General features: G+C 38.4%; 1 protein-coding gene across 2 annotated transcripts; it reads left to right on the forward strand.

Moving 5' to 3' along the window:
* LOC6560376 (protein N-terminal asparagine amidohydrolase) lies at positions 1 to 25,774 on the forward strand. 2 transcript variants are annotated; one of them, XM_032734736.1, is made up of 7 exons: positions 1 to 159; positions 23,715 to 24,126; positions 24,231 to 24,413; positions 24,496 to 24,704; positions 24,780 to 24,941; positions 25,010 to 25,123; positions 25,596 to 25,774. In XM_032734736.1, exons 2-7 carry the CDS (start codon positions 23,874 to 23,876, stop codon positions 25,605 to 25,607), a joined length of 933 nt encoding a protein of 310 aa, XP_032590627.1. In that variant the 5' UTR covers positions 1 to 159; positions 23,715 to 23,873; the 3' UTR covers positions 25,608 to 25,774. The 2 variants fall into 2 exon arrangements, with proteins under 2 accessions (XP_032590627.1, XP_001987318.2); XM_001987282.2 differs by lacking the exon at positions 1 to 159 and adding an exon at positions 7,491 to 7,802 and having other exon boundaries at positions 25,596 to 25,734.
* The last annotated feature ends 330 nt before the right edge of the window (positions 25,775 to 26,104 follow it).

Below are 26,104 nucleotides of genomic sequence, written 5' to 3' on the forward strand. Positions count from 1 at the left end.
CAACGCCGCACTGAACTGTTTAACGTGATATTGCAACTAACAAATAAAAATTAGATAAATTAAGAGTGGCTATGAGCTTCAAATCTAAAGTATAATTGGTGCTACAAAAAAGGTGTACGTGAATATATACGAATTTATTAATGATATGCAAAAACGCAGGTAGGTCCCAACGCTCAATAAACCAAACAATAACAAACCATCAATGCTTTGTTTTCAATGCAATTTTATGACGCATGTGTGAGTGCAAGAAAAAGGCTCTTCAAATTGATAATTTTCCAATAAATAATGCTGGCATGTGAAGTGCGTGGGTGTGCATAATTAATGGCTGCTTTCGAGTTGGTTGCGTGCAGCAGCAGCATCAGTGATCGCTCATTACCAAATTTATTGGGGGTAAACAAAAGAGCTGTAATTTGTAATGCGTTGTTAATTAAGGCAAAAGGGCGCCCTTTATTACCGTTAACTAGGCAGCAATCTCCCTTTCTAAATGTGGGCCACCAAATGACACCAGCACACACACACAAACACACACATACATGCATAGAGTTAGATGCATTTGTATTTCATGAATCCATTTCGCCGCGCTTGCTTGCATGAAAGCAACGGTAAAAGAAGCCTTCAATCGCTGCTCATTCCAAGCAGGCAGTTCGGCAATTTGGCGCAAATCTTTCAGGCCGCAAGCAAGTTGATCTTGGGAAAAGTAAATAGCGAAAATCCAACTAAACTTAATGAATCTTTTGCGGCTGCATTGCCAGCTAAATTAAATCGAACGGCGACCCACAATCGACGGCCAAATCGAAAATTTGGTAAGAAAAAAGTTTAGACACGCAGCTAGGCTTCTTGGCCATCGCATAAATTGGCCTGAACCAATGTTTTTTTGTTTGTGCTTGCCTGGCTGGTTGGATGCCTGTTTGCCTGGCCCATTGTTAACGCTACTTATTATGGCCATGGGATCTGGGCCTTGACCAGAGGTGCATAGATAGATTAAAGAGGGAGAGAGATATAGGAGGGGGATCGGGATGAGGAGATAGTGGGTTCAGTTCGGGGTTCGAGTGCGTGAGATATGCATTATTTATCTAACTAAAAAAATGTTACTTATTTCTGCTGCAGCAGTAGCATCAGCAGCAGCTTCTACTCTCCACTTCCTGGTCCCTGGCAACGTCGGCAGCTGTGGCATTCTTAATGCTATACTCACGAAGCTAAGGCGGCATGTAAGAAACTGCGTATTAAAACTGCATTATCCTAATGGAATCTCGTAATATCTCGCAGTTAAAATCGCTTACATCGATAGAAACTTTATAATTCCGGCAATTTGAAATGTAGTTAAAGTTTACAGAGTCTATATGTGTATCTAAAATTAGTAATATCGGTTGTATTATGCATTTGTAATGGCTATTTTTGACTTATTGCGTTATTAAATTATTTTGTTTTCCTTTAATTTAATGCATAAATATTATACTTTATCTATAATTAATTAATTAATAACGTAGACTAAGAGCTCAACCAGGTATTATCAGCAAACATGGCATAGAAACAATCAATTCCATAAAAGTTTTTAAATTTGGGGTGGATGTAAGAGCTATATAAAGCCACTAATAATAATAAAACATTTTATTTTCAACTTAATTTCGCTTTTAGCTTTGTTTTTTTTCCTCTGTAGACTTTCGTTATTTCTCATTAACAAATAAATAGGGAAATAAAAAAGTATATTTGACTATTAACTTGCCACATCTTACAGTTTCATGGTAATGATTCTTTGCTTACAGTTTTAGAGCCACTAGACACATAATAGATAAAGTACCTTTCCACCTGTTATTCGAGACTCAAAAACAGCGTATGGGAAAGTCTTTAACATGCCACTGCCAGATTCCAGCTTGTTAAGCATCTTCTTGGCTAGATATAGAAATTGAGCCTTTACTATTTAGGACATATGTTGTTGTTGTTGTTGCTGTTGCTGTTGCACGTGCCACAGTAATGCAGATGGCAACCTTTTGGCCCAGTGGCGTATCGCTGGAGCGCTGATTGAACGATTCGGCCAAAAAAGATCATCACCTGTGCGCTGAGCCGCTGCCCATGCCAAAGATGATGAGGTGCAAATTGTTGCTGCCATGAAATTGCAAATCAACTATACACACGGCGAGCTGCCTCTCGCTGCTACTACCACCTACCAACTACCACCTACCCCTGCCCTCAATTCATTGAAAATTGTTTACACAACTACAAAAAGCGCCTTGCCAAATTGCAAATCGAATTCACCGACAACCGACAGCCGACAGCCAGCTCTCTCAGCTCTGACGCCTGACGCCTTGATTTGTTTTTGCGGTTGTTTGCCACAAACAGAAGAAATAAAAAACACACACACATACATACAGCTACAACAACAAAAAGAGTAGTGGCAAATAAGAGCCGCAATTTCGAGCGCGCCCTTTAACAAGCGTTTAGTGTGCGCGCCTGCGCCTGCTCCCATCCGGCCCTCCACTCCCCCATCCACCTTCTGCTCGTGGCAGCCACCTCGTGACCCGTTCCCAGTGCCCCGAAATTGATGTTGCCGTTGCTATGTAATGGTTAAATCGGTTAGAACCAAAACCAAAGCCAAAACCCAAAACCCAAACCCCATAGACCCGACACGCAAGCGCCCTGCATTTACATATTTCTGCCTGCATTTGAACTCCTGACCCCCCCTCCCGAGCTGAGTGAATGCAACAACAGCAGCAGCTACGAGTTCCGTAACTTGCAACATTTCAAACAGCAGCAGCGGCAGCCGCAGCAGCTGCGTCAGCTTCAAAACCAAAAAAAAAAAAACGGAAATACTCGGCGGTCTGTCACAGAGAAACCCTTTGCTTCAATTAGCACTTTTGAACTTGACAACACTCACAAAGCACACACAATAGCGATGAGTGCTTTGATGACTTTAAAAAGTGCTTGAAAATAGTGAATTTCATAATATATAATTTACAAATCTAACTACGAATTGAAAATGGTCGCAAATATTCATATAATTGTTATTATACAATTATGTCTGAAAAAACAGCATTTATTTAGTTTGTAAAAAGGTGTCAAACTTTATTTAAACGATCTAAATTCAGAAGCGAAACTGACATTTTTCAAATGATTCAACATTTTTTATGAATCATAAAATATAACTGCTTAAGTTGTTGTCATTCTTATTATTATTACTAGGGGGGAAAAACTGCACCGCGACCTATTAGATCTATTGTGCCCCCTTCTGAGCTTATAGCTCTTCCATCAGCCCCAACTCCCGCACGAATACGAGGATCTTTGTTGGGTTGAGGTCTTCTATGTCTTTGCATTTCAAAACATGCGCCCCTAGAAGGCTGCTTCTTCTTCTAGCTAAGGCGACACACTCTGCCAGGATGTGTATCGAGGATTCCTCCTCTCTTTCACAAAACCTGCATAGGTCGCTACTATTGCTGTCATTCTTACTTGTTTATAGTGTTTTCAAACTTTTATCTTGAACCGGTAAAAGTGCAGATCTGAATATCAAAGATAATTTAAAATAAGAAAATAAGATTATTTTCGGCAAGCCGAGGAATATATATAACTTCATTGACCGGAGTTAATCTGCTGATATGTTTCGGATTTCAGTGTGAATATATTTATAAAAAATATATAAAAAAAATCGTAGCATTAACCGGAATCTTAACACTTTACACTCGGCTCGACATCCTGATTAGTAAACAATGTGTATATTGGCCTTTTATATGTCCAGCTATTACATTATCCCTAATTGGTCGTATATCTTCTGTCTATGCGATTTACACGAAGTCAATGTAAAACTCTTTGTAAAAAGCCTTGTTTGACTAAACTAATAAGAAACACTGATCTCTCCACTTGTTCTCTTTCCAAGTCTTCAAGTTACTCCTTTCCCGCTTATCTTTATTCTAAGAAATTTAGAGCAATTTAAGTAAGTCTTAACTTCTAAGCAAACTTTTTGCTTCTTTTGATTGTCTTATAAGGCAGTCTACACACACACACCCATCGCTAAAAGAAAAGGCAAAAGATGAGCAATTTGTAATCAAGAAGAACAACTTCCGGTCAACAATTATTGCTGATGTCGTTTTTGTTTTTTTTTTTATCATTTGCCTCATTGAACGAATTAAATGCTGTTTTCATTTTATGAATGAATGAAAATCTTGTCATCGCATGGCATCGTTGTCCTCCCGCCCAACCCATCCCCCACTTGCCCCATCTCTGTTTGTTTGTCGTATCACGCGCTGCGCCACATCATTCGCGCCCAATTAGCGCAATCAAGTGGATGCCACCAAGTGCTGTAAATCCCCACTGCATGGGGTGTGGGGTGCACTCCCCCGTCCCCGTCCGCACCCCCGCTCCCGCCTAGACAATTACTCAGCCTCATGGAATAAAAAATAAAAATAAAAAATCTACGCAAAAGTTCACAGCTTGATAAGATTAATTGATGGCATCAATAGTTGCGCCTTCCTTTTTTGTTTTTTGCATCTCCTCTCCCCGCTTGCCACTTTAAGTTGCAGCAGTCAATTTCAAATACATTTGTAATTTGTCAAATTTGGTAGCAAGCAGATAAATTAATTTTGGCATCGATTTGATCGCTTGTCTCCTGGCCATTTTGCATGCACACACACGCACACACACACAAACACACACTCGCACACACACCCAGGCAGCGAGTGTGGTGTCTCATTTGGTTGTTGGCCAAGAAGAAACTGCTGTAGCTGGCTTTTGGCCATTGTAAATGTGCTTTAATGACCATTGGTCAGCAAATCTCATTTTTTGTCGCTGCCGACATGGACACGACATGGACCGCCTGCTGATACACACACACACACACACACACACACACACCCAATGCTGGTTACCAAATAGTCGTAACTGGTACCTGCCCCAAACGAAAATAATGACCAGTGTCCACATGGTGCACATTTGCACATATTTTGCCCATTTTCCTGATTTTCCTTACCTATTTTATCTTTATCTCCATCTACAGCTCACTCCCTCTCTCCGTCCTCACACTATTTGCATTTTCAACACCAAAAACGAAAGAAAAAAGTGAAAAATAAGAAGAAAAAGTTTACAATTGGCTTTTCTCCAAGTTGGTCGTCAGTTGAAAAATGACATTACAAATTGCGCACATTTGTCTAATTAAATCCCTGCTCCAATAACGAGAGATCTTAGATTACAATCTCACAGCGGTGCGTAATGGCTTTGGTCAGTTGGGGTCCACAATTTGTGGTTCTCCCTCTCTCTCTCTCTATCTCTATCTCTATCTCACTCTTCTGGTTAGTTTTTGGCCAATAAAGTTGGCAATTGTTCAGGTGGCAGCTTGCTGAAAATGTGCTTAAATTTTGATTAGTTTGCTGAAATAAAAATGGTAGTAGCCTTTGGGAACATTTTTATGTTGATTAATTTTAGAAAATCGCAATAATTTTGCTATTTTGTTTTATTTCTAAACCCGCAGGTTGTGATTTTCTAATCACGGTTTTTCTTATCCTAATTCTGGGTATTTTTTTTTCTAAAATTAGGTAAAATATGTCTAATTCCCAGGGTGTTTTTTAGATGTATTCACAAAACTTAAATTCGATTTTTTGTTACTTATTATATTATTATTATAAACATTACAAATTAACTATAACTTGTTGTTTTTGTTTGTTAATTCGAAGTGGATTTCATTAGGTTAATTAGTTGGCCATTTATTTTTAAGCTCAAATTGAAGTACTTATTCAAAATTTTATTATTTGTGGTTCTCTTTATAATATTTAAGAGAATTTTACGGGGCTCATTAAAGTTGCAATTCTATTCATTTTGTTTACAAGTTTGAGATAAACATTAACTAATTACACAAATTAGTTTCATATCACGAAATATTTAAATAGTCATTAGGTTTCAGGAAAGAGGAGGTGTTTTTAACTCCCCCTTCCTGTGTGCTAGCCACACATTTTCTTATCTCTTTGACTTAAGATAAATAATCAATAAAACCCAATTTGATTGAAATGATATACAAGAAAGAAATTCTTATATTTCTCAGAAAACAGACTAAACAAAACGTAAGCTTTCAGAATAATTCTCAAACAGTTCAAGTTTCAATTGAGATGTTGAATCACTCAATTGTTATTTGTTACTCATAGAAAATGTAAGTAATTCCTTCCTGTTACAGACTATAAACTATTGTATATATTATATTGTAAATTGATATAAGAATTTAAAATATAGTTGCAAGACTAAGCCAAAAGTTTTAAGTAAGCTTTTGCTTATCTATAATTAAGTAATAGATGGCATTTTTAATGCATTATTCCTCCACACAGTGCTGCCAACTTTGGAGTTAATCCGCAACCCACTCGATGGTCATCTAATATCGATTGAATATATATAATTTATTTGCCCCTCTCGTCGTGGCTTGCCTCATAACTCCCGAAATAGGGGCTCGAGAGTTTTAAGTGGCCCTCGCTGGCATTTAGTTGTGTGCTTCGTGGTACATAAAATGTTTGCTGCTGACCAATTAGAGCTCATCGACTGGCTGGCCAAATGCAACCCCAAAGCTGGACGCAGGGCGAGCACAGCGCACAGAATATACCTAAACGAATGACCGCAAAACAGCAGCAACAACAGTAAAAGTAACACTGCACCAGCATCTAATAACATTTAGTAAAATATTGAAAAATAAAATAATAATAAGCCGCAGCAACGAAGGCAAAGCAACTCAACTCAACTCAACTCAATTGCAGCGCCACTCAACGAACTCAATGAGCTCAACTTGTGTGCTATCAGCTGCCTGATTTCCTGACTTCCACTCAGTTAATCTCACTCAACTGATAATAGCACGTGTTGCTGCATGCTGCCATCTCTTTCGCACGTGCATGCAGAGTGCAGTGCATTAAGATTTCGTCCAGCAACCTAAGGCTCCCCAGATGACTCGAGACTTGTTCTCCTCAAAAAGATTAATCTATTCCAACTGCATTTTTGAGTTAACTCTTCGTAAGCAACTTCTTTTTAATAGTCATTTATTGAACATTAAAATAATGTACTATATGTACTAAAAAATAATCGAAAGTTAATTTTATTTAATTTATAATTATTATTTTTTATTTACCTCGTATTTATTTTTGATCTTATTTATATTTGTGAGTCGAGTATCAATTTAGTCAACACTGTCAGCCTGACCGGACTGTGTGTGTGCGTGCGCGACAGACATACGCATTCCAACTGGCCAGAGCGAGTGGGCATTAGTGAGAGAGTTTGTAAGTGGGAGAGCGCCATTTGTGCGCCTTGTGGAGTTGCCTACTCATTATATTTGCCGGCAGCAGCAAGCATGCGCTCTCTGTCTGACCAGTGTTGACTGGGGCGCAGGCGGCGTTGGCGCTGACGTTGGCTTTTTTGTAGCAGCCAGCAGCGACGACGCCGACGCCGACTCGACTTGGACTTGAGCTTCAGTTGTGCTCAATGCTCAGTCGCCACCTCAGTCACAGCCGCAGTCGTTTACAGAGCTCAGTCCGGTTTTGGAGCCGAACGTTGAGCGCGAATCGCGGATTGCATTTGCTTGCTTGCTGCATTAATTGTTGTCGTTGTTGTTTATTTGTTAATGTCTTGCTTCTGCTGCTGGCTGCTAGCTGCTGCCTGACAAATCCCATTACCCATAAATATCAGAGTGCGTCACTGTGCATGCGAAAAATTAAATAGCCGACGGCTCTCAAGTGAAATTTGTGTGCGATTCAGAAAAACAAAAAAAATACGAGAAGAAACTAAAAGCAGATGTCGCTAAATAACACAAAATATATAATTTAAAGTGCCCGAAAGCTGAACGAGAATTGAACGTAAGTTAACAACACAAAAATGTGATCGACATATTTTGTTTATTTTTTAATAGTGAGCAGATAAGACAGCTCCACTACCCCCTCTAAATAAAAAATAAAATAAAATGAAAGTGAGCTCGAGTCGCATATTCCGATCTGATTTCCAGGCTCAAAATACTTCTTATCGCAAACACACACAACAACAACACACACACACACATGCAAAGATCAAAATTTGTATATATATTTCTATAGAATCTGGCGTCGGCACTGATAATAAAATTTCATGTTCGACGCTTCGCTGATTAGCTGCGCCCAGCTTTGAAAGATATTTTTGGTGTATTTTTGAGGATGGCGAGCTGCCGAGATGCCGAGCTGGCGGAGTATTGAATTTGTTTAGTTTGGGGCATTCCCAATGCATTATTTGCCTGTGCGTTAGTCTCGTAAAATGAATATTGCTTGCCACAAGGCCTGGCAGCGGACAACGAAATCATGTACAAGTGATTAAATTAATTAATGATATAGACACTGCGCAATAATGTCCACGCACAGCACACAAGACCCCAGAGTCGATGAGTCGTCGAGTCGTCGAGTCGCCAAGTCTCCTCGTATCTATCCATCTGTTTATTCCTGCTCTTGCTCTCCAGCTCTCCAGCTCTTCCTCCTGCTCTTCCACGGGCTGTGTGGTGTTCCTGTTCTGCGCCGCATGATGCTGGAGAGGCGATCTTCCACACTAACTGGGCGCGCAGAGGCGCACAGATCGTTGTCTGAACTTGTCGTACACGATGTCTTATACGTGTAGCAACAATTTATTTCGCATGCCCAAATGGCCCGATCCCATCCAAATCGATGAGCATCAGCGGCGATCAATCAAGCGGAGTAAGCTTCACTTGTAGCCAAATGCTGCTCTGGCCATAATCAATATTAGCTAGCTAAAAATAATACAAAATGCCTTATCTTTATCTACTTACCAGTGGACAGTCTACCGTCTGCACTTCGTATATGAAGCCAAGGCAGGCAGAATCTTGAGATGCTCATACAAATATAAATCATGGGAAAGATTTAAAGTGAGCTATCATCTATATATGTATAATATTTCTCATGAAATTTGAATTGAGTTGATCAGTGGTAGGGCGTTTCATATATTCTATATATATAACGAAAATAGCAATTGATCGATGTATAATTTGTGGATTCAGCAGATTGTGCAATCATAATAACTATAAATCTCACATTGAATTTTAAACAGACATATTCAAATAAAAATTCAGATTTTTATTACTATTCTTCTATTCACATTTATACTTAATTTTCTTATTCATTTAGGTTTCTATTTACATTTTGATATTCATTAAAGTAATCCAAATATAAAAATATATTAACCAATTGCAAGTTCTTTAAATATCGGAAAAAAAAAATTATATTTTAATATCGCTTTAAATATTTTTACGACATGAAGAGACCGTCTTATTATAATATAATTTATATGTTTAAATAGTGACTTACGAATATGAACTATCTAACTGAATTTAAGTAATTTTCTTTGTGCTAAACATTAAAGACAGAAAAAATCTATGCATACCCAAAAAAACTGTCATCTGTTTAAAAAACACATTGATTAATTAAAAGTTGTAATCAGTATTGTTATTTATTGGACCTGTGTTATTCAATACAATTGTTTATAATACACATACATAGAATCTTTAGTGCTTATCAGTCGTGAAAGTGGGGACTTCATTGCAATATTATAATAAATACATATGTGAATATATGGAATATTTTGTATATATGATTGACAATGGGCAATAATCTTATAATCTCTATGTACAAGTATAATTGGAATCTTCTATTGATGAGTCAGTTTGTATATTAAATATATATGTATATATTTGTATAAATTAAGACTTGCTTAAACGCTGAAAAAAAAAGAAACAACTCATTTGGCTCGCACTTTGTTAGCCAAGAATTTTTATGACTCGCGTAATTAGTTTTGTATTTTAGTCTACATATTTCAGAGATGTTTTATGGTACAGGTGCCCTCAGTAGAGAGACCTAATCTTCGTGTGTTTTCTCGCGTTTTAACACACACACACACACAAACACCAAGGGAAATGCTATTAAAGCAACGAGTAACTGTGTTTTATATATTTCCAACTAATATCTGTGTCCAAAGTGCTAATTGAAGCATCTTGTCTCCTAGTCTCTGGCTTGAAACGCGGGTCAAAGCAGTCAAAGTTCTTTGCTTTTGTGTGCTTTGTTTATAGCCTTTTCTTTTTGTTAAAGTTGTAAGAGTGTGTGAGTGGAAAGAGGGGAGGGGGGGGGGGCAGAGTTAGGGGTCTATCTAACTGTCCTGTCCGACTGACTGACGACAAGTGCCTACACCTCTTTCAGGTAAACTGTCAAAGTGGAGATTGTTGTCGGGCCATGTTAACAGGCTTCGATGTCGAATTAATTAAACTAACTTGCAACCCCATTCAAGTTAACAGCCAATGCTCACACATACACAGACTCCCACACACACACACACATATGCACACTTGTGTGTAGCCTGCACCTCAATTTGTACTTTTCAAAAGCGAAATCCGACTTCTCAGTTTGAATTTTGGTCAAATGTAACCTGAGGCCCTGGACTGCCCTCCTGCCCCCCAGGCGAGCGGTCACTCGTCAGTTGTCCTTAGGCCACATTTAAAGCAGAAAGGACATAATCACCCATCACATATTTTACAAAAGCTGAGACATTGTCTTCTGGCTATTCTTGTTAACTTTGAGATGGATTTTGAGTGTAACATATTGTTTTGCTCAACCCAATGAAACTATAGAAATGCTTACATTTCTTTTGATCAATTCATTCAATTGAAATAATTGAAACGCTTTTGCTAAATGCTTAGCTAATCGAATTAGTAAGACAACCCTTAAGAAATATATATATATAATAATCTCTATGTATAAATATGCTCTATCTATATCAAGTATTTTGGCGGTATTTCTATTCTAAACTGGTCCTTCTGTTTTTAAGCTATCTTGATGCAACTTGCCATATGTCTAATTCCTGCCTCACCCAGTACATATGTCGTAGCAGGCTAAATCAGGTTACTATAACATAAAACTTGCAAAAATGCTTTTGTTTAATAAGATATCGGAACTCAATTTACCCAATATTATGACTTTGACATTTGGACTAAAAGTCTTGGAGAACTGATATTTATATACTATATCTCCCTTGATAAAAATATTATCCTAACCAAATTCAATACTTATGCTTATTATTGTGCTCCAAAAACATGTTGGCAACAACTTTTTAAGATCAGATTGCTATATCAATTAGATATCATAGGTTGATTTTTAAATTTATAAGACAAAAGTTTGACTCCGGTTAAAAAGTGTATTTAATTTTCTGTGTGCCCCAGAAAGCTGTTCTTTCCTGTTCTTGTTGATAATCATATTCCGAACATTTCAATCGATTGTTAAATACATAAGTTATTCCAAACCAATGTTGAACGTAGTGCAGAGTATCAGTTATTAGTACATTTACAGGGCATTTTTCACATAAAACACTTTGCAGCATTCTGATTACTTTTATTCGCAACAAGCTCAACTGAAATTTAATTTCCTGCACATGTATAAAAGAGGTCAGATGTTGTATAAAAGCTCATCAGTTCAGTTCAGTTGGGCTCAGCTCAGCTTCCAAACGAGCACACGATACCCTGGCACCCCCGCACCGCCCACTGTGGCATCTCCTGTAACGTGTGTAGGAGCCACAGACAAACTGTTTGGTCATTGATTGGAATATTCATTGAATAGTTTTTAAGCTGATTTATATGCCATTGTGTGCTGTCGACAATTTAATAAATATTTAATTTCGACGCTCTGCTTCTAAATCCATACACATAAAAGATTCAATAAAGCGAAGCCGACCAGGTGAGCCATGGCTGCCCCTTCATCATGACGACGATGATGACGTTGCATTCAGCTATTATTAATAATAATAACGTGTACTCAAACTCACTCAAACACACACACATACACTCGAGTTTTGCCGACATCGTTGTCGTAATTTGCAAAACGCACAATCGCTTCGTATAAATCAAGAGCCACGTCTCTGGTTAAACCTGTTGTGTGAGACCCTATTCAGATCAAATGGAGCAGCGTTCCCTTTTGCCATATTTCACCTGGCGAATCATAAAAGTATTCAGCACACAGTATTCAGCATACAGTTTTCCGTATTCAGTATTCAGTCTCTTTGTCAGTGCACCCCAAATCCAAAGCCACAGACGTCAACTGCTATCAATCTCAGGTGAAACGAAGCCAGCGTTTTTAGCGTTGCCTTCTATGCAATGATATAACCCCCCACCCCCTTTGTACCCCTCACCGACCTCTACATTAGATAGCTACGTACCGCTCAAAGGAAAGCGGCCGTCGCAATAGATCGCACATTGCAGATAGAGGCGTGCCTGCCACTCCACTCCCGCCCCCCACACAGAGCTCTCTGTGCAGCAGTGGGGAAGGGCAGCCACAAAGACTACGATTCCCTGCGGCACATAACGGAATTGCGAATACTCTTTATAGAGCTCATGATACGAATAAACTTGGGATGTAGATGGCATATATAGAAAATCATATACGGCTTGAATATAAATATCTGTTTTTTTTTTTATCTACTTTTACTTATGATTTCGAATAGATTCGTTAACTAGCAGATACATTCGCAGTTTTGACAGGCCTTTTCAAAAATAGTTTGACGTAGATCAGTAATAATCCCTTATACGAAATAGATGTCCTTAACAAACTGACTTAGCTTAGTGTGTTTGCAAAATATATTTAAATGTCGTTTTCAGTATAAGACTTATAAGTGTATATAAGCACTCAGAAAAACAATCAGACTTAGAAAATCGTAATCGTGCAACGAATAAATCATATTATTATTTAAAATGTATGTTTGTAAAACGGAGACTTGTATCTTACTCATAATTGAGGCTTTATATATTTATATTATATGTATACACAGAACTCTAAAATTAGCTTTTTTGTTACTTATAGTATTTAAAAAAAAAACATTTTATAAATTCATATAATTTATTTTTTAATTTTACAACTTTATATAGATCTTAACTCGGAAACTTTCTGTTGGAAATTGAGTAATTTCTCCATACTTTCTAAATATTGGAAAGGATTTTTTCTAAAAATAAGATATATTTTCGAATATTAAGAAATATATTTTTGAAATATGAAAAGTAAATGTTTCTAATTTTAAAGGCCATTTTGGTCGTTATTTTTGAAAATTATTTAAAAAAAAAATAAGTAAAATGTTCTAGTGTTCAGTGCGATTTTCATTAAAGGGCAACTTCTAAATTTTAACTGAGTCTAGTTACTATCCGAGATTTGCATATAGTAAATATGCAGCATAGATTTGATGTGTAGTAAATTGCATTCTTAAAATGTGTGTCCCCGTTAATCGTAAAGATAGTTTGTGCTCGGTGCTGCTACAGATAGGTAGCAGCAACCAATCATTATTTGTATGAAATATCTAGAAACATTCTTCAGCATCTCGTTCTGCAACTCCAACTGTTCTCAATCGTGTGGACGAAGTGATGGCATTCCTTTGATTAGAGTATACAAAAGCAGAAAATCAAACAATGCGCTGCAATTTTAGCCACAAAGGATGAACGCAGCAGCAGCAGCAGCAGCGCGTATTGGGCCCAGAGGAACAGATCGCAGTTTGGAGCTCTCAGTTTGCAGCTCTCAGCTCGCAGTTGGCAGTTCGCAATTCGCAGTTTTTCCGTTTTCAAGTTTTCTGCTGTTTGTGCAACTTCAACTTCGAAGTTTCGTGGAGCGCCTTTAGCTGTTGTTCAGTTGTTATAAATTATAGTGCCGCATGCGGCATGGTTATGGCTCTGAGGCGGACACTATATAGTGAAACTTGGGCGGCTATAAAAACAAACCTGCCGCCCCCGCACGTAATACAAACTGTCCCTCCTCTCCCTTGCTCTCTATATCTATATATCTCTCTCTCTGTATCTCTCTCTCTCCCTCTCTCCCTCTGGTTGCCTTTGCCTTGGCCTGGTAAATATTTTACAGTGTACCGCTATAAAATTTGGTATTCCAAGACGCCACACACTGCCAACTGAGATGGAGACTAAGACTGAAACTGAGGCTGAGGCTGCTGTGGGGCTGCCATTACCACGTTGTAGGCATGTTGTAAATGCCAGCCGATCTTGGTGGATGTGCATGTTGTCGTCGATGTGTGTGTGTGTGTGCTGTCTTGGCCATAAAAAACAGAAATGAGCCCACGTTTAACATGGCGCATTTTCATTTGCTGGCTGGCGGCGCATCAGACAACCAAAACTCTGCCAAAACCAACAACAAATCGCATGGCGAAATCTGTATAAAAAAACAAGTGAACTCTCAGAGAAATGTGTGTGTTTTTCATGATTATTTTTAATAAAACAAAATTGTAACAAAGTAGAAATTTCAGCTGCTTCGAATGTGTTTTAAGGGTTCTTTGGTTTTTAGTATAGATAAATTATATAGATTAATAGATCTTAATTACTGTTAGGAAATACTTCTAGTTGGCACTAAAACGGTACATTTTTAGGAGATTATATTTCAAATAATTTGGATATACTTGATCATCTCTTTTGGGTTTCTCTAATACAAAGATACTAAAGATGTTATTTAATTATGATTATTCTTTAATTAGGCACACAATCTTAGAAGCTGTTGACTTGTTTTTCTATAAAATGAGATTTTGTAGCTACTCAGTCAAATTTCGTTTAATTCGATTGTCGTTTAGGGTGTCACATTTTGGGCAGAATAGGTTGTTTGGACTTAACAGCGAACTGGACTTTGTGGACTTTGTCATATTAATGGCAGGCAGCTCGCGACATTATTTGATGAGTGCAGCCAGCAACTGCAGCAGCAACCCACGCGATGTCGATGGCGACGGCGACGGCGATGAAGCGAGGAGAAGCAAATGACGGGACAGACAAACAAAGCGCCGCAGTTGTCAACCAACAGGCAGACAGGCAGGCAAAAGCAACAACAGCAGCAGCAGCAGCAGCGACTACAAATGCGACTCTGTGCTATGCTAATTACTGGACATGACGGCAGCGCGAACGCCTTTTGGAATCAACAGCAGCAGCAACAACAACAGCAACAACAGCCAAAGGCAATAGCAACAACAACAACAACAGCAGCAGCAGCAGCAGTAAAAACAACATGGACAGACCATGTGAACAAAAGGCGCAAAACGTTTTTACGCACACTCCACACAAGAGTCGCAAGCCGTCGCATTTACATTTGCATAAGCAGCCATAAACTTAACAGCAGTAGCAGCAACAACAACAACAGCAATAAGCTAGCGATCGCAGTGTTATGAAAAGATATGTATGTATGTATGTATGTGTGTGTGTGTGTATGTGTGTACGCTGTGTACTTGGCGCTCTTCTTTGTGTTACTGTATGTGTGTACGCAAAACCTTTGCTTTTCTGCGTATTTGTGCATATGTTTATTTATGTTTGACTGCGCGTGTGCACGTGTATATATATATGTGTGTGTGTGTGTGTGTGTGAGTCTCCGCTAAAGTCGCACTGTAAAAGCACATTTCCTTATTTAGCAGGAAGCTTTCGAAGCTCACTTTAAATGGCACTTAAACATTTAAGTGCCTGTAATAGTGTCGCCTGTATTACATTGAAAAGCTACAAACAGTGGCTTTTGCTCATTTATATCTGAAATCACAGCTTTCTTTCTGTAGAGAGCCTAAAGTCATAAGTTCATATAAACAAAGTATGTATTGTCTTCTCAATTTACATTTTACTAGAATTAATTAACTACTTTGTTTAAGCAAACAATCGAGATTTGATTATCGAACTCATTAAAGCATTTAAGCGACAAAGTATTGGCTTTTTGTTGTTTATTCCCGGCTAGCGCGTGCTAATCTAATTAATTATTGCACTTGGACTTAGTTATTATAATTCCCATGGAATAATATTATTTTCAATTATAGTTTACTCGAACCTGAAATCACGAGATAATTGATCAATTTTGGCTTGGAATTTGAAATATTATTATGTTTTTTTTTGTAACTTATACAATTTTTATTATTTATGTATTTTGAACTTCACAACTGGCTATAGGATGATAGGTATGTCTGACCCTATCTCGATCGCACAATTTATAACCTATCTTTCGATCGATTGGCAGTCGACAATTTCGGATTTTTCGCAAGTTTCAACAAGAAAGATTTAAAAGAAGCATCTCAAATATGATAAATATTTAGAAACTATAGCCATAAAACCCCATAAGATATTATTATTTTCTATCTATACCAGATGCTAGATTAATGCTAATGTTTTACTTTGCATTAGTTGTTGCCAAAAATATGTTCCCATTTGTACAGATGGAGCTATTCCAGTTATCCATACCAATCACCCCTCCGCCTCCACTCCACTTCCAACCCAACTCAAGTCAACTCAACTCGCGTTCATTTCGCACAATTGTATCTGGTGATGACAGGGATGATGAATACTTCACGTTCCGCATCGCACATCATTAATCATCGGGCGTTGTCCGCTGGTTGGAAGAATTGGTTGAATTGGACTCATCGAGCTGCGGGTGAGCATTAGTTGGCCCGTCCCGCTCAGTTCCCTCTGAAGATCACGCCAATTCTAATTAGAGCTATTCAATAAGCCAGACTTTTAAACCAGTTTTAATTGTCTGCTTGGATTGTGGCAACTTCTGCATAAAATGGCCAAAAGATGACAACAACAACTAAAAATAACATGGCCAGAAATGTCAACTAAAATGTTTTTTTTTTTGTTTTTTTACTTATAATAAAACACATTTTTGTAAAGTCGAACACGAATCCGCAACTTTCGTTTTTCATCTGCTGTTGTTGTTGTTGTTGTGGTTGTTGTTATTTTGAAGTCTTGTTCAAATAAGAAATAAGCTGGCAGAAAGGTAGCCAGGTAGAAGAAATCCAGCAAAAGACTCACGATATTTGCGTGCCTTGGCGAAATTGAATGGAAGTCAATTGGTAGTCACGTTTAACTCCTTCGCCGAAGAAGTGCCCAAGAGGCAGCCTCAGCAGTATTCGGTTCCATAGGCGGGCAACTGTGGCACTCTGGTCAAATTAAATTGTTAGTCGTCGTCGTCGTCGGGGGGCAAACAAAAAACAAAAAGGTTTAAGGAGCATTTTTCCTTTGAGATGAACAAGCAATGAAATGCTTTTGGAAACGCTTACGGTTTTGCTTACCTCGGCATTTGCCAAAATTTTCCAAACAACCAACCAAAACAAAAAAACCCGCACAATTTTATGGCCATGAAATGTGTACAAAACAATGACAACGACAACTGCCGCAACAACAACTGCAACTGACAACAGCAGCAGCAGCAGCAGCAACAGCAACAACTGACAACTGCAAGCGACGGAGGACAAAAGCAAAATCACGAACCCGGAAGCAGCCTTTACCTTACTCTGTTTCGCATCTCTCTATCTCTTTCTCTCTGGCTCTTTGCTTCGCTTAGCTCTACTCCTCTTATAAGGAGCCGTTCATATAGTACACTTTTATAGTGGCTAAACTATAGATCTGCTTGAGATTCTCTGAATATTTTCCTAGTCACACTTATCGCTCTTCTTTATTTTTGTGCCTATATAAGTATCTATGAAGCTGGACTCTCTCCTCATACTCTCTTAGTTTTCGCCAGTATAATTTCCAGTCTCTATTTAATTTATTATTCTTATCCATCCAAATTCTTATTATTCTCAAGAAATTTGCTTGCTCTCTCAGTTGTAGCATCTTCAGGTATCTTCAGGTATAACCATTTATAATAATCTTCCTATATGGCAACCCTCGTTATTTCATCTCCCTCTGCTTGGGATATTACATGTTTGTTGTTGCTGTTGCTTTTCTTGTGTTCAATTTCTTTATTTTCGACCAAAAACAACCGCCCACCGACACCGCAAGGCGAAATTTCCGCTGAAGATCAGGGAAGAACAAGAAGAAGAAGCAGCAGCAGCAGGTAGGAGGTGGGAGGTGGGAGATGAGAGATGAGTGGTAGAAGGTAGGAGTTAGAAGGTACTCCCAAAAGCAGAGAACCGGTCGCTGCAAAAATTTGTTCGCGCTTGTTGACAATTGTCGTGTAAGGGCCCATAAAGAATTTGAAATGTGCAGTGATCATGTTAGCTGGACAATGGACAACCAGCCGAATAGCTTGGGGCGTGCAACACACAGAGAGAGAGAGAGAGAGAGAGAGTGAGGAAGAGTTGGAAAGAGGGGGCAGAGAGCTGCACAACATGACGTTTGGCCAACGGCAGCCGCATTGTATGTCCGACTCTGGTGTAAATTACTTTAGCACAAACAACCAGCACAACAACAACAAAGACGTTCCACTCAGCCAGTTGGCCAAGTTGGCCAGATTGGCCAGGTTGGCTGGCTGTTAGGCAGTGTGGCAGAGTGCCAGAGTGGCAGGTTGGCAGTCGTGGAGTCGTCAAGGCGGCAATCAATCATGTGGCCAAGTGGCGGCCAACTAAAATGGAACCTGTTCGGATTGGTCGCCGTTGCAGTGCCATAGTTGATTGTTGGTGTTGTTGTTCTTATTCTTGTTGTTGTTGTTGTTGCTGTTGTTGTACAATACTTTTGCTATCCGTGTTAAATCTACAAGATCATTTTCTCAGCGCTACATAACCCATAATTTGTGATTGTTATAAAGTCGAACAGGCCAATCTTGACTCGAGCCGAACCAAACTGACTCCAGCCAAGCTGCAATCCAACCAACCAACCAACCAGTCAATCAGAGAGCCTCCCAGTCTTCGTCTCCGACTTGGTAATAGACTCGTCGCACGCGTAATGAATTGAAACGTTTCTGAGCATTATGAATGTTGTTGTTGTTGTTGTTGTTGATGCTGTTGCTGTTGTTGTTGCTGTTGTTGTTGTTGCTGTTGTGCAGTTAAAGCAGCAGCAGCAGCTAGTTGAACGTTGTCTGTCATCGATCATTTTAACAGTGCGCTTCAGCTGAATTTCGGCTTTGATACTTTGGCTTTGGCTTTGGCTCTGCTTTGCTATGGAGAATCTATATCTCTTTTGGCTTCTCAGAACTTCAAGTGGGCCATTGTCTATGTGTCTGTGTCTGTGCTTGTGTCTGTGCCTGAGTCTGTGCGATTCTTCCTGCTCCTTGGTTGATTTTCAATTTTTTATGCCCAGAGCGAAAAGCGTTGACAGGCCACGCTTTCAATTCACTAACTGTGATTGCTGTGAGGAGCAGAATACTGTGTCTTTATGATTTGTCGACTGTCTCACTGATGGTTAGCTACTCGTTTTAATTAAACAGGAAGCGCTAGCGACTTCTTTGTAGCCAGTTTGAACATCAATCTTGTGATTAGAAGTCCAACTGAAAACTAAATAGTTCAATTGATAGAGGAAATGCACTAGCTTAGCAATTAGTTAAAAACACAAGATATGGCCAATAATAGCCTTAAATATGCTTAGACCTATATCTGCTTTTAAACTTATAAATTATAGTTTTCCCTGAATAGTAGATCAGACAGAAAGCAGCAATAAAAAGCTGTTCTTTACTTAAATTCATTATACAGGTTTAATCACTGAAAATAGAGAAGAAGTAAAGTCGAAAATCTCATATTTTATTGTGAGCTAAACTTATAATATGACTATATAAAATATGACTATATAAAAGTCAGATTTGCTTCTTTGGTAGCCAATTTCAAAATATAGCTTAAAAGAATTTCCGTCGGCTTTTGGTGATGCTGAACTTTTGATTTGTTCAATCTTTCTGAATCATTTTTCGAACAATCTTGAACTATTTTCTATCAAAATTTAGGTTAGTAAATGTTAATGAAACTGAATGTTTCAATATCATGTGAATGTTTATGAAAGAAGGAAAAAAACGTATTTTTGTCAGAGAAAATTCTTTTAAATTTGAACAGCTTATAAGTAAAAACTAAAATAATATTAAAAAAAACAAACAGTACAAAATTAAGAAAGAAAATCAAAAAATAATAAGTTAAGGTGCAACTCAGATCGCATTCCAAAGTTTCCCGTGACTGGCTTATGGTGCTTAGTTGTCTAGCAGCGATGACAACAAGTCACCATTTGGCTCATCTCTCATTTGGGCGACGTTTTGGATACACTGCCATATCAAACGAAATGAATCTCGAAACAGTTGAAAGCTGCGGCACGAATTGAGTGCCACACCAGTCCGCAACAGACCAGACCAGACCAGAGCAGGCGACCGCCCGCCCAGCTCCAACTGACTATTGACTGTTGACTGTTGACTGCTGTCTGCCAATAGCTCTTCGATTTTCGATTTTCGGCTTTGAGTTTTGGCTTTTGAGTCTTTTGGCTGGCTTCTATCTATCTATCAGCTACAATAGCTGCGCCTGGGGCATTGTCATAGGGCAGATTGAATTTACAGGATCAGGGGAATTATACAATAGTTCCACTAACCAAAATATGCAATATGCATAACTGCACTTCTCCTTGTCGACTCCAGTCAAATCCTTTCCGTTCCGTTCCGTTTCTGTGTTTTCTTTTTTTTGCATTATTTTTTATTTTGTTTTTAGTTGTCTACACGCGCATATCTTGAACTGTCATCATTTTCAAATTATTTCTCGTTGAATATCTAATCAAGATTCATGCATGATCGCGGCTAAATTGCTTCCAGGCAAGACACATAACACAGCAACAACGACAACAACAGCAATAGCAATAGCAATAGCAATAGCAACAGCCACCAGCAACAATGTATAATGCAACTAGCTGAGCTCAGGAACGTGCAACAGCGCACCGGCAACATGCCCCCAAAAAGTCAGACGCTGCCTTTCGGTTTGCCTGTTTTATTTTATTTTTGTTTTTTTGTTTTGTTTTTGTTTTTTTTTTTCAACTATTTTCTTATAGCATTGTGTTTTTCTTGGTGCAGTTAATAGTGTTGTTATTGTTGGCCAATTTCTAGCTGTTTTCCTTTATTTATTTTAATTTTTTCTTTCTTTTGTTCTTGGACCAGTTGGATTTTGCTTATGCTGCTGCAGGCATAGGAATTAGCTCTGACAATTGTTGCGAATGAAATGAATCAAATGAATCTGTTTGCATTTACTTGCTTGTAATGATTATGACTTGATGTTGTTTTTATTGCACACTCATAATCTGTATATGTGTGTGTGTGTGTGTGTGTAAGTCTCTGTGTGTGTGTGTGTGTGTGTACTTGAACTTTAACTCATTTTTATTTTGCTTAATTGAAACTAGACAGTGGCTTTAGGTAGATATGTAACTCAATTACACACAATGCGCGCCACAATGTTGATGACCAGAGTCAATTGCCGCTGCTACTTGACATGACTCGCAAATGCATTGCTGCCAATTGTTGCGCACAGGGTGCTCCAAGTTCAGGTTGCAAGCAGCAACTAATGTTTGATCTCTGCTACTTTATGTGTTGCAACTAGTTGAGTACTCTTGGCGTTGATTTATTTTCTTTATTTTATATTCAATTTTCTATCGTTGTTCTTTTTGTGCACAAATATTTAGCACTTACTTAAATTGAAATTTTGAAATGGAAATATATCAAAGTCGGAACCACTTGCTACCGATACCGATTGCAATTCTGAATCGGTAACCAAATTCAGAACATTTTTATCACAAACAGTCCAGTTTTAGGCACGTCCACCTGCTGACACCTCAATTTAATTACACATTTAAACAACCAACCAAGCTTTATGATATGTTTGTTCGATGTTGTTAATTTGTAGCCAAAATGCAAAGCGGTTCCTTGCCACCTGTAATCGGATGATCTCACACCAGCATCAAAATATTCCGACTGTAGCTAAAAAGTTTGGAAAAATACCAGAATATTTACGGGAATTTTTATACATTACATACCAGAATCGGAAACTAACTTCGTTTCGGTTCGATAACTTGATTTAGATACTTTTTAAAGTGAGAACATCGAGAAATGTATCTTGTAAAATTCATTTGATTTCTGTGAGTTGAAGGCGTTTGCTTTCTAAGGAAGGAAAGAGTTTCGTAAAACATATTTTAGAGTTGTTCTACTGCTCTTCTAAGATCTTTTCCCAGATGCTGGTGCAATGCTGCTGTTTTATAAAGTGGTTGTAAATGACATTTTCATTCAATTACCGCAAGAGTCGCGTTCGCTGCCTGGTTAATTTGATATTTGTAGGCTTGCGGCTTGCGGCTTGTGGCGTCGCCTATTGTCGACAGTTCGCCACTTAATTGTTATTAACTTTCGTGTGACATTTGTGACTTTTGGTGTGGCATCAATTGACGCACAAACACACACACGCACACACATACACATAACTCTATAAGGCGTCGCAGCTAATTGTTGACCCAAAGGCGGCCTCGGAAATTGTATTTATTAGATTTATTGCAACTTGCCCGGCAACTCGGCAACCGGTGGCCAGCGCCAAATGCGCCACAGCTGTCAATTGTGGGCGTGCCACACACACCCCCCACCCCCTGTTCACCCCCCTGCTGGGAACCCAATTTCGATCATAAAGTATTTATTTCTGAATAATATACGAGTACAATATAATTTCGCCTGCAGCCACGGCTATGACATTTTTATTTCGCATTTCGCGAAAGGGCCTCCAAAAATTTACGAGCCTGGTCAAGCGGCGACCAATGTAAGCCAGCAACTGAGACAACACCGAGTTGGCAATTCTAAGCGAATTGGAATCGAATCGACACGCCCCAACCAGCTCTCTTCCTCACTGACACTGGCTAACCGAATTTCGTATGCCCTTGTAAAAGATTATTTTAATAGATGCAAATGATTATTTACAGATGAGTTTGTTTATATATATTTTTTAGTCATATTTTAATTAGTCATTCAATTGGTAAACTTCTTTGCTGAAACCTGATATGGAGCTGTAGAGGTACAAAGTATCCCGGAATATTTTTTATTTATCTAATGTGCACTAAAAGCAGTCCTCAATCTTTAAAACAGGGTTTAAATAATAAATATTTGAATTTTCATTTTAGATTTAAAATGAAAGTTACAATTTGAATGATATATAATTTAAAGTGCATAATTATATTTAAATTTAAAATGATAAAAAGTAAACAATTACAATAATTGAAATAATAAATATGTTAAAAAGAATCCAAATATTGCGAAAACTCTTAGCAAAAACCAAGCAGAGTAAAACTGGTTAAGCGTTAGAAGCTCAGTAATATGAGATAGATAGAGATGGAGAGTGAGAGAGAGAAAGAGAAGTGAAAAGAGAGAAAGATAAATTAGATCAGCATTTTAAACCCTTTCGGCAGTAAAACTATTTTCAATTTTATTTTATACTATTTTTTAAAACGTATTTTGGGATTGTATTTTTGGTTGGTTTTTTAACCTCTTTCATTATAAGTCAGATTATCATCCAACTATTAGCATAAACTCTTTCATATATATATATATTAATATCTAGGAATAATCGTATAAAAATTGAATTCCTGTACAAATTCTCAAAAATCTCTTTCAAGACTCTCACCAATCTTCTTATCATATATGTTTAGCTAATCAAATTTATTTAAATATAATTTCGTTGGAACCAGGTCAAAGGTTCTTTAATTTTACTAAATTTATTGAGAAACAAAATTCCTTTTCGGCAAAGATCGCAAAAATAAACATATATCTCATATATCAGCCTAGGGTATCTTATATGCGAGACCAGCAAGAAGCCTTCTTCATACTTGATTTTTTATTTTTTTTTATTGTACACCCGCCTTTAAAAATGATTATCAAGCATGCAAATCTGTGGCTGCCATCTTCGTGGCGGACTTGCATCGTAAATTGATTTTTATGCTTCTGTTGTCTGGCAAACAAAAAAAAAAAAAAAAAGAATGAAAAAAAACCAAGGAAAAGATTGTGGCCAAGTCAAATAATGGAAACCTCTCGCAACTTGCAACTCTTTTTCAGCTGGGTGCTGCTGCTGCTGCTGCTACTCGTCTTAAGGGGCAACAACAACAACAAATACAACTGGACGTAATTGAAATCGAAGGAGGAGGCAAGCGTTTGCGTAACTAGACCAGACCCAGAGCCCAAGTCCGACCCGACCCGACTCGACTCGACCACAGGATGGTTCTAGTGCTGAATGGTGTGCTGCAGGACGATTGTCCGATGGACACAAACACCCTGTTCCTGCAGCATCCCGTCTACAGAGATTACGCACAGCAGCTGCATTCCATTCAGGCGAAAAGTGTTGGACCCGTTGGACTGCTGTATGTGGGACAGCGGGAGTTGGCCGCTGCTGCGCCTCATGACAAGAACATCAACATCATTGGTGCAGACGATGCCACCACCTGTATTATAATTGTTGTCCGCCACTCGGGTGAGTTGTTGTTACTCTTGTTGTTGTTGTCTCGTAAATTGGCTTCGTTTGGCTCGTTAAAATGCTAACCTCATGTTTCTCTGTTGTTTCACTTCTCCATTCAGGATCGGGCGCAGTGGCTCTGGCGCACTTCGATGGCAGCGGCGTCGATGAGGCCGTCTGCACAATGGTGTCGCGTGTCCAGGAATTAGCACTTGGCTATCCCGAAGGACGCATTGAATTGCAGCTCATTGGCGGCTATCGGGACTCGCAGGGCTATGGTGAGGATGTTTTCTACAGCATTATGCGTGAGTATCACAAAAAAAAAAAAAAACAAACATCCCCGGCAACATTTGATGCAAATATTAACCAATATGTAAACGCTTGCAGAATCATTCCACAAGCATCATCTCGAGATTGATTTGACGCAGGCCTGCGTCGGCGAGCTGAACACAATGCTGCGCGGCGAGATCAATTGCCCCATCATTTATGGTGTCGGTGTCAATATCAAAACTGGCGAGATCTTTCCAGCCTCGTTTCCGGACAGGGGACCCGATCGACAGTTGCGTGACGCGCGCATCTTTATGGGCGCCCAATCGGTGAGTGTTTTTTTCAAGTTTATCTCAATTGGGGTGTCATTAACTATTTGCTTTCTCTCTCTGTTTGAAAAACAGGTGTTGGACGTTTATGATTCGACGCTGGGCATGCTGCGCATTGGACCGTTCAACTATGATCCGTTGCGAGGTGCGGACTTGTGGCTGTCACAGACAGATGAGTTTCTGCTGCAACATTTGTCCTCCAGTCCCGATGTGGAGCCGCCGCATTTTGCGCCCCATGTTCGTATAAAATCCAAAAATATTTTCCCCCAAGAGAGAGCTATAACTAATTGTGTGATTTTGATTAGATGCGTGCCACAATTAGATTCATACAGGAGAACCAGTTTCCCGCTGTCACCGTCTTCAGGGATAATCGGCCCCGTTATTATAGACGCGACGATGCCACGGGCTGCTGGGTTTCGGTTAGATATTAAAGCTTAATTTAGTTTGTTTAGTTGTTACGCAAAAGGAGTTGTAGTGAAAACATTCTTTTCAATAACACCACTCTACCCATACATCTATCAATCTGTACCGTACATCAACCGTACATCATCACATAAGTACTGCTGTTGCAAAAACAAAAAAAGAACAGTTGTAAATTGGTGCATGTGTTAATTATTGTTCCTTTCCTCCTCCTCGTCCTCCTCCTCCTGCTCCTGCTATGTTTGCCCAATTATTTTATAATCTGTAATTTCTATTACTATATAATCGTTGCTTCTGCTTACAATATATTTTGCAATTTAATTGTTGAGTTTAATTGTTTTTGGCTGTAATTGATAAACTCGATTAGCAATAATTCAATGTGCTTTTGTATTTGTATTCAGCCTGCTGCGTATCGAGTCTTGTATTGCATATCTCAAATATCAAATATAAATATTCTCTTTAATTGCCTAGATTCTAGATTGAGTTCGGATATATTATATACAGAACAACTTTGGAATGCGCCTTATTAATGGATCTGAAAGTAAAACAATTTACTATTACGATGTATGCATATATGTATTTATACTTGTATGCAATTCTAATTAAAACAATTGAAGAGAAATATGAAGAAAAATGAAAAGAAGAGAAAAGAATAGAAATTCTTAGCAAAATATATTAATCTATATAAAAATATATATATATTATACACATGTAAACGAACATTTAAATGCAATCATTTTAGTTTGTAAACTGTAAACTGTAATCAAAACTTAAAGAAATTAAAAATGGCTTGGCTATTCGTAAATACATACCATAAAATATACTTTATTATTGGGTTTTAATGCATATTTTTTAAATTGTCAATAAATTTGGAGTCAACTCGAAGTTATAGCTGTTATGCACTGCTAACGCACTGTTAGACTCCTGTTACACTAACAGAGTTGCTCCTCTCGCACAGTATTTTTACTTGCATACATCAC

The sequence above is a fragment of the Drosophila grimshawi genome, unplaced genomic scaffold (genome assembly GCF_018153295.1).
Source record: "Drosophila grimshawi isolate 15287-2541.00 unplaced genomic scaffold, ASM1815329v1 contig_1369, whole genome shotgun sequence".
Taxonomy (NCBI): domain Eukaryota; kingdom Metazoa; phylum Arthropoda; class Insecta; order Diptera; family Drosophilidae; genus Drosophila; species Drosophila grimshawi.

What these genes read in the sequence shown, in the direction of transcription:
- LOC6560376 (XM_032734736.1), top strand. Translation starts at nt 23,874, where the DNA reads ATGGTTCTAGTGCTGAATGGTGTGCTGCAGGACGATTGTCCGATGGAC. An exon ending in AATTGTTGTCCGCCACTCGG is followed by an intron (nt 24,127 to 24,230) that starts GTGAGTTGTTGT and finishes TTCTCCATTCAG; the next exon opens with GATCGGGCGCAGTGGCTCTG. An exon ending in TGTTTTCTACAGCATTATGC is followed by an intron (nt 24,414 to 24,495) that starts GTGAGTATCACA and finishes AAACGCTTGCAG; the next exon opens with AATCATTCCACAAGCATCAT.